The sequence below is a fragment of the Gekko japonicus genome, unplaced genomic scaffold, assembly GCF_001447785.1.
Source record: "Gekko japonicus isolate JY-2015 unplaced genomic scaffold, Gekko_japonicus_V1.1 scaffold1380, whole genome shotgun sequence".
Lineage (NCBI taxonomy): Eukaryota > Metazoa > Chordata > Lepidosauria > Squamata > Gekkonidae > Gekko > Gekko japonicus.
Genome location: NW_015174316.1, coordinates 205,010 through 219,275, shown reverse-complemented (window position 1 = coordinate 219,275; position 14,266 = coordinate 205,010). Strand labels below are relative to the sequence as shown.

Here is a 14,266-nt window from a genome sequence, read left to right as displayed (position 1 = left end):
GGGGGGGGGAGAGGGGCGGGAATAAAACAAACATGGCCGTGACAGTCCACGCTGCAGGGTTCAACTCAGCCAACTGACCCGCCTCTACCTTCTTCAGCAGGTCACGGGCGTCGGGTGTCAAGTAGGGGGGTAGCACCAACTTTCCCTTGAGAATTCTGTCAATGGTCTTCTTGCGATTCTCGGCCGTAAAAGGAGGCTGCAAGAGAGGGACACAGGGCTCAGCAGGGACATCCAACCCGAGGAAGAGGCTGCCTGGAAACTGAAGCACCTGCGAGGGGTCAGGAAAGGAAAGGAACTGGGGGGCAGCAAACCAGGAAAGTGGGGGGAGGGGCCCACAAACATATGCTCTTGGCAGCAGAGTACAGCTCATGGGTTGCACGGAGCCCAGGGACAGTCAAGGAAGAAAATCCCGTGGGCTTTCCCAAACTCCATGTTGCCCTTCTTCAGCATATTTAGGTTCTGGATTCTGATATTCTCCAGTTTACAAAAGACTTCGGCTGAGTTGGCTCAGCAGAAATGGCAATCTGACGCAGGACCCGTCAGCCACGGAGAATCACTGGCCTATGAGTCCTTCTGCCCACTCCTGTCACAGGTTTCCACTTCTGCTACAGCTTCTCATTTCCACCCCCGTCCTTGCAAACCACGCAGGTGAGACTTGCCGATCCAGTGAGCATGTCATACATCAGGGCACCAAGGCTCCACCAGTCCACTGCCCGGTTGTGGCCGCTGCGCATCAGTATCTCTGGGGCCCTGACATATGGGGGAGATGGTAAGAAAGAGGAAGTCATGTTTGTTTCACAGATACCAGCGAACAGCTGCCTCTACAACAGAGGCCTAAGCCAGATGTGTGGATTTCCCAAAGTTGCTGAGGAGCCCCTGTCACTCACATGTACTCTATTGTGCCGCAGAAGGTGTGGGTGACAGCCCCGTCATGGATGGACTCCTTGCAAAGCCCAAAGTCTGTCAGTTTGATGTGCCCTGTGGAAGAGCAGAGCAGAGATCCAGTTCCATCTCTGGCTAGTAAGAAGCAGACTCATCCCAAAGAAACGCCCTTCCGCTTTTGCAGACTGGGACACTGTCTCATACCCTGGTGGCTCAACATGATGTTCTCAGGCTTGAGATCCCGGTAGATGATGCCACTGGAGTGCAGATGGCCCAAGGCCAGGGTGATCTCGCTCAGATAGAAACTGGAAAACAATGCAGAAGGGGGGGAGGGGGAGGAGGAGAAACAGATTCAATCAACATCACACAAACCACCCCACGTGGTTCAGAAGGTTCTTGACACCTCGCTCAGTCCCAGAAGCCAGAGAGCCAGCCAACAGAAGAAAGCCTGTTGCTTTTGTAAGAGAGGTATACAGGGGAGGGTGATTGGCAAGATTAATCCCTCTGTGGAAGTGGAAGAACTCAGCTAACAAGAGGACAGGGATAGATGGGATTTTCCTGGGAATAACACTGCTGTGCAGGCAAATCGGGTTTGCTCTCTCCTTGGGAAAGAACCATGGCAGGAGGACTCCTGGAATTTTAACCAGCGGGGACAGGACCATGCAGAAAAGCCACAACACATCCTTAACCAGAGGGTTACAATTCCTAAGTATATATCCTGAACCAAGTTCAACTGTCTGCTCTAAAATGCTTCAGCCACAGTATTTTAGCAATCCAGTGGTTTAAGCTTTTGAGTGCTTCACTCCCTCATGCCCGCCCACTTCCAGCCCCCTCAGTTCGAATGCTGTACAGAAGGAATCAGAATATGAAAAGCCACATGCATTTATGCGAGTTGGCAGCCCTCCCTGCCGGGGCCAGGGGAGGCATGGCAACATGCTCCTGTACACAAACACAATGCGCCTCTTTCACTGGTCAACAATGAGGGAAATGAGACTATTTGGAATGTTCACTATCTCCCCACCCCACCCCCGCCCAGGCTTGATAGTCGCTTTAGAAATTCTGCAGCCTCTACAATCTACACACACACACACTTTATGGATTTTAAAATAATAGCTTGTTACCATCACAATGCAGCTAGTCTGTGTAGATTCCATGTTTAACATTTCAAAAAGAAAAATTTAAATAAACACTAAAACACATTTTAAACACTACAGGGATGCTGTGCAGGCTGCTTTTCTATGGGCACATCTCACAGTGCTCCTGCAGCGTTGCTGACTGCCCTGCCCCTGGTCAGATGGCAATGCTGTGTCAGAGCCCCGCAGGATTACAGGCTAGTATAGATACTTGTGGGATCAACCTCTTTACAATGGTCTTTAAAGGACAGGACAAGGAACAAGAGACAGAAACATACTGATAAAAATCAGCAACACAATAAAGGCAAGTCAGGAGGCATCCTTAAAGACCACCTGCCTTGGGTACGTGAACTGCAGAATGGTCCCCCTTCCCTGAGATGCTGCTGATAGATCCAGCTAGACTAGATGGGCCACCAAGGCAACATCGGTTCAGCCCACGGCTCTGAAGCGAGACCCTCCTGCTGCGAGTTCTTCTCTGCAACACAATGCCTTTGCAAACTGCAACACAATGCCTCTGCAAACTGATCCACACCAGACTGCTTGCCAAGGAGATCCTTCCCTTCCTTCAGAGCCATTAAAGCATTTCCATGAAAGGGATCTGGCCAGTTTATCACGGCTTCATTCTTACAATGGATTTGCTGTGGGTTTTCAGGCCATCAATCAAGCCTCTTCTCACTCTTCTTTTACAAGCCAGACTCCTGGATTCAAGCTCCACTTAGAAAACAGCTGCAAATGACAGTGGGGGACCGGGTTGCCAGGAAATGCCGCCCAACTTATCCTCACCCACGGCTGCCTATCAGGAAGGATGGGACCCTCGTGGCTTGCAGCTGACTCCCCCCCTTCCATCCCCCCCCTCCAAGATCAGCACCCAAGAGAGCCAAGAGGAAGCCCCCCCAGCCCCCCCCCCCGATGCCAGGCACTGACCCGGCTGTGTCCTCCAGGAAGATGCCTTCTCGCTCCAGCTGCATGAAGAGCTCCCCACCTAGACAGCACACAGGGGAACGAGAAACCATAAGCTGACTCCAGCAGGGCCTTCCCCAAACCCAAGGACACTCACGGGGAGGGGTCCGAGGGCGCAAAGAAATCTCAAGAATGGCCCCCTTTTTGCTAGGCATGGCTGCTCTCCGTTCCCGTACCACTGAGGCACTCCAAGATGAGGTAGAGTTTGCCACCAGTCTGGAAGGCGTAGATGAGGTCCACGATGAAGGGGTGCTTGATGGCCTCCAGGATACTCCTCTCAGCCTTCGCGTGGGCCGTGTCCGTGGCATTGCGGGCAATCTTGGCCTGCGGGAAGCACCCAGAGAGGATCAGGGCCCCATAAAGAACACGGATCGGGGCCTACAGAGTTCAGACATAAACGTCCCTTACCTTCTTTAGGACTTTCATGGCAAAAATCTTCCCAGCGTTGGTTCCCTGCACTTTCCGTACCTGGAACACCTATAATGGAAATCGAAGATGTAATCAAGGTCAGTGTCCTGTAGAGGACGGGCGGAGGCACACGAGGCGCCACCCACCGAGAGGGACGTCATGCCAGTCAATGAGTGAGTAAAGTCTTATCTCAATAATCATTGCACAGATTCAAAAAAATAAATTATTTCATAGGTGTGTTCTTTCAGTACTCCCCCGTTTCCCAATTTTTCCATTGGATTGGGGGGGGGGGGTGGTGGCAGCAGGAACTTGGGGGTTTGGGTTAGGGTGCAAAACTCTAGATCTCCCCCTTGCAAAACTCCCCCTTGCAAAACTCTAGATCAGCGGTGTCAAATGAGGGCCAGATCTGACATAAATGAGACCTTGTTGGGCCGGGCCATGTGTGTCATAAAATGTAATGCCAGGTAGCGGAGATATAAACTTTATATAGGACACAAATACAAAGATTTTTTTTAACTTAAAATAAAAACATGCTCAAAACATTAGCTCTGTAAGCTGCAAACCTACTTTTGATTTATTGACATTCACCACAGAAATCTCATGCTCAGAGTTCTGAGTCTAAGACCCAGGTTAAAACATAAGATGGCTGAGTGATTAAGAGAGTCTGGCGAAGAAAGCGATGATGCCACAGCAGAACTGGAAGCAGGAGATGGCCAGTTCCACCGCGGGCCTGATGGAAGCCCTTCGGGGGCCTGATCCGGCCCCCAGGCCACATGTTTGACATCACTGCTCTAGATGGTAGGGAATTAAGGTGCGCCAACATAAAGGCACGCCTATAGTGAGGAATAGTCAAATATAAGCAGTAATCAGGAAGCTCTCCGGGTGGAAGAATACCAGCAAACTGAGTACAACAAACCCATTGTGTTCTACAGATTGTACTGTTATAATCATATTTAAACAGACGTTTCTTGATCATTCTTGTGGCTTCCTGTCTGGTAACTGAATAAAGAGAGTTCAAGGAAAGACTGAGCTGTAGTCGTTGCTCAACAAGTTTATCCCAGTGGGAAACATGAAGAGTCCTCTCTGACTAAGCTGAGGTAGCTCTCTTGGATGTTGGAGTGTATAATTTTAACTTTAAGGGGAAAAGCCTTCAACCAAGCCCAAGCTTCAAAAGATGGTTGTTCCAATTCAGCACAGAGGGTGTCCCTGCTGCCCAATTTGGAATTCCACAGATGAAATGTAGGAATTTAAGAAGAACTGAATCCAAGGACCTCCCTGTCTGGTCAATCCAGATACCCACCCCATATAAACTTTGCATGGTCACCTTAATGACTGAATGATTGATAGATTTTTTCAAATGTAAAACAGATTTTATTGATTTCACAGAAGGATTCTACAAAGAAACGAAATGAAAAGACACAAGAAACAGAATAGAAACTCTACTAACAGAGTGGAAACTATACTCTAACAGCAAAAATAGTTACTTTGTACTTATAGACTCTGAGCCATGATTGTAAAATTTTTGTTATGTTTCATGATTTATGTTCTCCAAGATAATTTTGCATCCAGTTGTAAAATCTCGCCCATTTTCTTTCAAAGTCACTTTCTTGTTTTTCATGTAGTTGTAAAGTTAATTTGTCCATTTCTGCTGCCTCCATGAGTCAGAAAATAAGTTCTTCCTTTGATGGTGTTTCTTCTTTTTTCCAATAGTTTGCATATAAAATTCTAGCTATTGTTACAGTTTGTAAAATCATATATACCGTATTTTTCGGACCATAAGACGCACCTGACCATAAGACGCACCTAGTTTTTAGAGGAGGAAAACAGGGAAAAAAATATTCTGAACCCTGGGGCTCAGTATTCGGTCCATAAGACGCACACACTTTTCCCCTCACTTTTTTTGGAAGAAAAAGTGAGTCTTATGGTCCAAAAAATACGGTACATCCTTTTTATTGTAGTTTTGTGGAACCATATTTAATAAAAAACAATTCTGGTATGAAAGGTGCATTCATGTTAAGTATTTTTTGTACTATCTCATGTATCCATATCCAATATTTTTTTTAAAACATCACAGGTCCACCACATATGATAAAAAGAACCAGTATCTTCGACGGGGTCTCTGTGCTTCACACCAATGGGATCTAGTGCGCACGCGCTGGATCGATCGGCATTGTAGCAAGCTCTTAACGGATTTTCGTGCCCAGACCTCGGGCATGCGCAGGAACCCTACCACGCATGCCCAGAGGGGTGGGCGCGGACATCTCGCCAGTTCCTTTCTTACCGACGCGTTGGAACGACCTTTTCTCCGTCGGTCTGATCGGTTCGCTTTTGGCTATTTGCCTCACGGCTCTTCGGATTTCCCCCCTCAGTTTTCTTCTTTTCTCTTAGTCTTTCTTCGTTTGTTGTTAAACTTTTTTTAAAAGTTGTTTTTTGTTGAGGGGAAAATTGCCAGTTTACCTCAGTTTGGCCTTCGGGCCCCCCCCCCACCCCTTCTTTCTTCTCCGCTTTTTATTTTTTATGGAGAAGTGGGGGGTTTTCAACCGCTGTAAGGGTTGCAGCAGTAAACTTGCTCCACCTGACTGCCACACCCTCTGTATTTTTTGTTTGGGGGAGTCTCACCGGCCTGAATCTTGTCGGCACTTTGCTAGATTTTCAAACCAGACAAGAAAAAATCAAGCTGCGTGCCTTAAAGTGGCGCTACTTGAGTTGGCGTTACATCCCTCCCAGTGAGGGAGTCCGAGAGACCATCAACAACGACGGCTCCGGCATCGAGACCTGCCTCCGACATCGGCCAACCGACATCGAAGCCACCGGCATCGAAGGCGCAATCTTCCGTTTCCACGCCGGTGAAGAAAAAGCCCAAGTCAAGTAAGGAGCACAAGTCTGCAAAAAAGGGCTCCTCAAAGTCCCTAAAGGCGGCAAAGGAGGGGAAGGTAGCAGTGTCTGCACTGGGTGATGCCCCTAAAGTGCCACCCGCTCCAACGGCAATATCGACATCGGAGGCCCATGCCGCTCCGCCGATACCAACCATTCAACTCTTGGACTCTCCTATACAACAACTCAAGCATCCTTACTACGATATCGAGACAGTGGAGCTCCTTAGTCGCCCCCTGGACGCAAAGGCTTCTCCCTCTCGTTCCCCGTCATCGACATTGACGGTGTCAGAGGCTCCCGACATCGATACGCATCGGAATCGACACGCCTCTAGCAACACGCAGCGCCACCCTCCACGTCTGCTTATTGAACCTGTCGATATTGATGACCGAGTTTATAGGGACCGCTCTCAAAAGCAGGCTACTGCTTTGTCTCCGAGACGTACCCAATCCAGAAGTCGATCCCCCCGAGTCTTTCTACCACCACCGCCACCTCTGTCTTGGGATCAATGCCAACTGAGGTATCTCTATGGGGGTTATCCACCATCCATGCCGTGGTTGACTCCGGCAGGCTATTCTGACTGGGATCGGTACTTGACCCACTCTGTCCACAGATCAAGGTCGCTCTACAAATCTAGACTTTCAGCATCTCTATCTCGTTCTCCGGCCGAGGATCCTTCCCACCATAAACCGGAACTCTGTCGTCCTCCCAACCCCCAAGTCGTACCACCAAAGATTTTAACCAGTCAAACGGAAGTCACTCCGGTTCAAATACCAGATCAGAGCTCCTTGGATTTTGCAGAAGAGGATTCTGATACGGAGGCCTCTGAGGCTCACACCTCTTCTGACCACAAGTCTCCTAACCAAGCTGTCGCAGATGATCTACCTATATCCCCACCCGACAATCTCACTTCCTATGCAGACCTTGTCAAAAGAATGGCCCATTCTCTCGGCCTCTCAGTCGTACAACAACAACCACAGGTTACAGATGCCGTCTTCGATATCGTACAACTGGATACCTCCACTACCATAGCACTGCCCATGTCCACGGTTCTTTTACAAGCTGCCAAGGCACCATGGGAGAAGCCTTCATCAGCCCCAGTGTCAACACGATGCCTGGACCACATGTATAGAGTCCGGGAGACCGGAGCCGAATTTTTATTCTCCCACCCTCAGCCAAACTCGATAGTTGTAACATCCTCATCCAAGTCCAAACGAACACACTCTGCACCTTCTGACAGGGAGAGTAGAAAATTGGACACGTTTGGGAGACGCTTCTACTCCATGGGAGCGTTGGGAGTGAAAACCACAAATTACTTAGCCTGCATGAGCAGATATCAGTACACTCTGTGGGAAAGGTTTTCTGAACTCCTGACTCATCTCCTCGAAGGCAAGCTTCAGGCAGCCAGAGTGATTCAGAAGGAAGGCATGTTGGGACTTGCGAAGCAGCAGATCAACACTTCCAAACATGCCCTAGGCACTTCCTCAAGAACAATGGCCTCAAGAATAATAGCTCTAAGGATCATTCCTGGCTCCGTAACACCAATCTTCCACAAAGATACTAGGTCTTATGTCGAAGACCTCTCCTTCGATGGCCTTGGTCTCTTCAACAGCACTATCAATACCATACTCCAAGATATGGATAAGAGCGTAAAGGCTTCACACACTCTAGGAGTGTCATCTTCCACGAGGCAACAATATCGCCCTCACACTTGGTCTAGACCCTGGCAAAAGCGCACTCCGAATCGTCAATGTCCTGACAGACAATGGAGACCACGTACGTCTTCAGGAGGTCAGAAACCCACCTTTCAAAAACCCAGGTTTGGATCCAGACAACAGTCTTCCCGCGCAGCAGGCGAAGTCCTCCAGGCAGGACTTTTGAGTCAGCTCAAACCCGTCTATCTCCCTTCCTTCACACCTGGCATCATATCACCACAGATGAATGGGTGCTGTCCATTGTGACCCGAGGCTACCGTATCCAATTCCACCAGAACTCCATTACTCCTGTCTTCGTCTCCACACCCCCTTCCCCACCTCTCCTAGAAGAAGTGTCTGTCCTTCTGCACAAAGGAGCCATTGAACCGGTACCACCACGTCTCCACGGAAAGGGGTTCTTTCCCGCTATTTCACAGTTCCAAAGCGGGATGGAGGCATTTGATCCATATTAGATCTAAGAGCGTTGAACTGCTTTGTAACCTACCACCGCTTCCGCATGGTGTCCTTGCAGCAGATTATGCCACTCCTCCAGAGAAACGTCTGGATGGCCACTCTCAACCTCCAAGACGCGTACTTCCACCTCACCATTCACCTCTCCCACCGCCAATACCTACGCTTCGCAATTGGTCAACAGCATAACCGATATGCAGCCCTGCCGTTCGGCCTTTCGAGCGCCCCAAGAGTCTTCACAAAGACTATGATTGTGGTTGCAGCTTTCCTTCGTCTCAAGGGTATCTCCATCTACCCATACATCGACGATTGGCTCTTGGTAGCATCCTCCAAGGACACCCTGGTCTCAAACATCAATGAGACACTGGTGCTCCTGGGAAACCTGGGCCTACAAGTCAATCAGGAAAAGTCTCAACTTCAACCGGTCCAGAAAATACAGTACATCGGTGCCCTACTAGATTCCAACAATTGCACAGCTTACCTGCCACAAAACAGAGCGGCAGACAGCCACTGTCATCTGTACCCAGCCTTCAGTCATGGCTTTCCAAATACAGAGGCTACTCGGCCTTATGGCCGCTACTACATCAGTCCTAGTCTTTGCCAGACTAAACATGCTTCACCTACAACTGTGGTTTATCCGCAACTTCAATCCAACGGAAAACGCACATACCACCCTCCTATCCCCTCCTCCCAATATACAAGACTCTTTACTATGGTGGACTGTCCCTTCCAATCTCTTCCAGGGAGCACTCTTCCATCCTCTATCACCCCAAATTACCCTAACCACAGATGCCTCCCTGTCGGGCTGGAGTGCACACATGATGGGTCTTTGTGTCGGAGGCAAGTGGAACACTCACGAAAGATGACGGCACATAAACTTCCTGGAACTGCTTGCAATACAGTTCGCTGTCACCAGTTTCCTACCTCTGATCAAGGGGAAATGTGTTACAGTCCTCACAGACAACACCACTGCCCTCAGTTATGTCAACATACAAGGAGGTACTGTCTCCCTCCGCCTCTGCAACCTTGCCATCCAGTTATGGACCCTCTGCATCACCCACAACGTCTTCCTGGAAGCCACACACATCCCAGGACACATGAATGTGCAGGCAGATCATCTGAGTTGAGCAGGACTCAGTCTCCACAAGTGGGAAATGAACCCAACCTACCTACCTACCTAACATTCAATTCACCCATCTGAATAGCACTTCTGGATAACTCTTTGTAGCTATGATGGAAATGGAAGCAAGATTTTTCTCCAATGGTATTAAAAATAATATGTTCAAATTGGTCTACTATGGAACATTTTAAGTGCTCCTAGAGCTCTATCTCTTCTTCTGTTTTATGTATGGAAGAGCAGACTGAACTGAAACAGACTGACCAACCCAGTGAAGGCCAAGCTAGATGGAGGCTAGGAGAACTGTGTGTTCTGTCTCTATCCTTTTAAAGAGTAAGCAACTCCACATGACTGTTCTAAAGATTACGGAAGTGGTAGTGGGGGCATTTAACCCTTTCCCCAAGCACACTATTAGCTGCATGGGGAAAACAAAGCAGATACATAGGATCTCCCACATCACATTTAGTTTGATGACGTGAACTAGATTTCTCTGTGTGGAAAGTCGTTAATGGTACCAGCCTCCCAAATTGCCCTATGAGCCTCCCACATTTCTAGCACCCCAGCAGGGCTAGGAGTAAAAACCAGTTATTCGTAAGGTAAACGTCTCTCCAGCACGTCACACATCTTCAGTAGGGTCCACATCAGCCATTGCTCACCTTGCCATAGCCACCCTTGCCCAAAACACGAAGGAGCTCAAAGCAGTGAGGCCCAATGTGCTCCGGACCATTGTTGACGCTGGTCTCAGAGATTTCAATTTCTTCATAATGTCCTGGTATCAGGCTGGGGGACAGAAAAGAGGGCAGGGATGTTAAGGAGGACACAGCAATTCCCAACAATTTGGGATTGTCAGTTTAAAAAAGAGAGAGAACACATGAAAGCTGCAGAGTTGTAATGTATAGTCAATGAAAACAGGGAACTCCTCTGGGCTAAACTACAACAACTAAACATAGAAAAAGGACTCCTTAACCTTATAAAAAAGCTATATACATCAACAAAATGCCAAAATAAATGTTCATGGAAAGGGAAATTAACTTCAAAAATCCCATCCAACAAAGGAGTCAAACAAGGCTGTATATTAGCACCTTTCTATTCAACCTGTTCCTTAATGATGTCGCCCCCTACATCGAAGCTGTTGATTGCCATGCTGCTAAACTGGGTTCTGTCCATGTCCCTCTGCTATTATATGCAGACGGCATGGTACTATTGTTCTGCTCTAAAGTTGGTTTAAACTGTTCACTAAATAGATGCCTCTCATATAAACCATGAAAAATCAAAAATACTTGTATTTTCCGAAACGTGGAAACTATCCAAATGGACAATTGGAGGCAAACCAATTGAACAAGTTAAATTTTTTAGATACTTAGGTCTGTACTTCCAGTATAATGCATCTTGGTCGGTGCAACGTAAATCAGCAATAAGTATGGCCAACATCAATGCTTCTGCCATTTCCTGATTTTTCTACACCAGAGGCAATCAATTCATACCAGCTGCATTAAAAGTCTTCAAGGCCAAAGTAATTCCCCAATTCATGTATGGTATTCCAACATGGATAAGCGCACTTAATGCCACCACTGAATGTATTCAATCTAAATTTCTTCAAAAGATCATGGGAATGCCGCGCTGTGTACCTTATGCAGCCTTTTGTCTAGAAACTGGGTTAAATCCTGTGGAATCTGGTGCATGGCTTAGGACAGTAAAATATTGGCTGCGTTTAACATTACAATGTAGACCAAGGGAGCTTTGTGCAACAAATGCTCACGGAGTCAAAAGTGTCTAACTGGCTACCACACAATGAAATAAAATAACTGCCATGGGTATCCCGCTGGACTCACTGCTTATGCTCCCTTTTATAAGAAGAAGAAGAAGAAGAAGAGATTGGATTTATACCCCGCCCTTCACTTGGAGTCTCAGAGAGGCTTACAAATTCCTTTCCCTTCCCCTCCCCACAACAGACACCCTGTGAGGTGGGTGGGGCTGAGAGAACTCTGACACAAACTGCTCTTTTTCAAGGACAGCTGTGCCACAGCTTGTGACTGACCCAAGGTCACATCAGCAGGTGCAAGTGGAGGAGTGGGGAATCAAACCCGGTTCTCCCAGATTAGAGTCCGCACACTTAACCACTACACCAAACTGGCGCTTTTCAGATGATTAAACGCAGAGTCCTTGACACTGAAACAGAAAGGCTATAGAGCTTAGCCAACATATCTTGTTCCCGTCTGAATTTTGAGATTCCCCTCACAGTAGGCCAAATGGCCCCATACCTATCTGATATACAAGTACCACAACAGCGTAGAGCCTTTTCTCCTGCAAGATTCAATGCAATACCATCAGCAATCTTGCATGGGAGATATAATAACATAATATATATGGCTAGACTTTATTTTATTTTATTTTATTTATTTTTGTTGATTTCTATCCTGCCCATTCCGGCCTAGGCTGGCTCAACTTTGCCATTGTAACTCTGGATGTATTCAGACAGTTTCACATATCCGTTTGCATTGTCAAGGGAGGAGTGGGGAATCAAACCCGGTTCTCCCAGATTAGAGTCCGCACACTTAACCACTACACCAAACTGGCGCTTTTCAGATGATTAAACGCAGAGTCCTTGACACTGAAACAGAAAGGCTATAGAGCTTAGCCAACATATCTTGTTCCCGTCTGAATTTTGAGATTCCCCTCACAGTAGGCCAAATGGCCCCATACCTATCTGATATACAAGTACCACAACAGCGTAGAGCCTTTTCTCCTGCAAGATTCAATGCAATACCATCAGCAATCTTGCATGGGAGATATAATAACATAATATATATGGCTAGACTTTATTTTATTTTATTTTATTTATTTTTGTTGATTTCTATCCTGCCCATTCCGGCCTAGGCTGGCTCAACTTTGCCATTGTAACTCTGGATGTATTCAGACAGTTTCACATATCCGTTTGCATTGTCAAGTTTATGGAGACATACGTTTTAGATATTTAAACCCTATCTTAGCCAACATGACGGACTTTCCTGATGCTTTAAAAGTGCACCGTCTTCTGAATGACTCTGCTCCTGAAATATCAGTGACGGTAGCCATGTTTTTACAATCAGCTATAAAGCAACAACAGGAAAAACTACCAACATGAGCAATACTTTGTAACAAATTGTTTTATGCAACATTATGCAATATTTTTGTAGTTTGTAAAATGGCTGGTTCTATATGTATATTTCTCTTCTATAGTAATCCTCTTTTAAGGTATTGTTTTATGCTAATAAAGGCTGACTGACTGACCGTCCAGAAGGAGTGATGACAACGGAAATCACACTGTACTCTCCTGCCTTAGAGAAGTGTGTGAACAGATGTCAGGCATGTTCAGACTGACAGCAATACTCAGTAACTGTGTGCTCATGCAAACACTGATAAAGGTGAAAAGTTACAACAGGGTAGCTAGTAGTGGTAATATCCATGGATAGACCAGTCTTCAGTTACTGTGGCTAACCCCCATCTGAAAGCCATCAAAACTGGTAGAACTTCTATCCATCTCTAAACACCTTTTATACACTGCTTGCAACCACCTAGTGGCACATAGTTGGCTGCCACTAGAAGGAGCAGGCTGCACTAGGACGACCTTGGTCTGCTAGAGGAAAACAATTACTGTGCTCTTAGTCACTCTGTTGTATTCCTTGGGAGAGTGTCAGAGGAATGAGGATGTTCAAACAACTTGAGCCACTGTCAGTATGAAACTGGAGGGGTGATGTGGAATGAACAGAGAATGCAATGGTGACCATGATTCTTCCACAAAATCTTGTTTCTGTACCTCTTTAAGGCACCACTAGACATTTTTTGCAGCGACAGACCCTCTGAAAGCATCACCCCTTCTCCTCCTCCTCCCCTATCAAAATGTAGGCCCTATGCTCCTCAGGGCAGGGAACCTGTTTCCTTCCTCCTCCTCCAACTCTTTGACTTGTACGGTGTTGACAATGCTCCACCACCACCACCTTGGCTCCCAGAGGGAGGGAGGGAGGGAGGGAGGGAGGAAGGGGGGGGTGTGCTTCCAATCTACACTAGTGGACTAGTGTTGGGAACAAACCACCAGAGGACCGTCCACCCGGGATCTCTTGCGATGCCATTATAAAGAGTGGGCTGTGGCGAATTCCCCCAGGAATGGAGAGGGAGTCCCTCAGGCAGCGCGCTCAAATAAAGAAGGAGCCGGGAGGGCATCCGTTCCCCCAGAGGCGCCTGCTCGGCTGCTGCTGGGAGCCAAACCTCTGGCTGGCCTGGCCGCTCTCGAGGCAGGCAGGCAGGCAGGCAGGCTCCTCTTGCTTCCCGAGGGCTTCTCCTGAAAGGCCGACTCGGCTGGGTCGCGGGGCTCCGCTGGACGCCCACTCCGTCCCGGGGGGGACTCCTCCTCCTCCCCCTCGCCATTTCTGCCCCCCTCCCTCCCTCCCTCCCTCCCTGCTCCATCTCCCCCTCCCTCCCCGCCGGTCGCCTCTGGGGCAGGCAACGGGGTGGTGGTGGGAGCCGCAGGTGGATTAGCCGCCCCGTCAATCGATTGCATATTTGCATTGCAGCCGGGGGCGGGGGGACGAAACGGGTTGCAAGCAGGGCACGGGGGGGGGGCAGAGGGTCCCCCGCCTCCCAGGGAAGGAGGCTGAGCCGCCAAAGGGCCCAGAAGAAAGATCTGGTTGCAGTGGACGAAGGGGGATTCCTGACACACACACACACCCCGCCAAGTCTGGGTCTCCTTC

At 48.1% G+C, this 14,266-nt stretch overlaps 1 protein-coding gene across 1 annotated transcript in view; it reads right to left on the bottom strand.

Moving 5' to 3' along the window:
• The window catches only part of LOC107121293 (ribosomal protein S6 kinase beta-2-like), a 27,435-nt gene extending 14,052 nt beyond the window's left edge, over positions 1–13,383 (bottom strand). Inside the window, exons 1-9 of the mRNA XM_015424191.1 lie at positions 13,336–13,383; positions 10,196–10,319; positions 3,384–3,452; positions 3,152–3,299; positions 2,940–2,997; positions 1,087–1,187; positions 888–978; positions 660–750; positions 89–196 (exon numbers count right to left, since the gene is read on the bottom strand). Coding sequence (XP_015279677.1) covers positions 89–196; positions 660–750; positions 888–978; positions 1,087–1,187; positions 2,940–2,997; positions 3,152–3,299; positions 3,384–3,452; positions 10,196–10,319; positions 13,336–13,358 — 813 coding nt within the window. The 5' untranslated portion in view covers positions 13,359–13,383. The remainder of the gene's footprint in view (positions 1–88; positions 197–659; positions 751–887; positions 979–1,086; positions 1,188–2,939; positions 2,998–3,151; positions 3,300–3,383; positions 3,453–10,195; positions 10,320–13,335) is intronic.
• Positions 13,384–14,266: the final 883 nt, after the last annotated feature.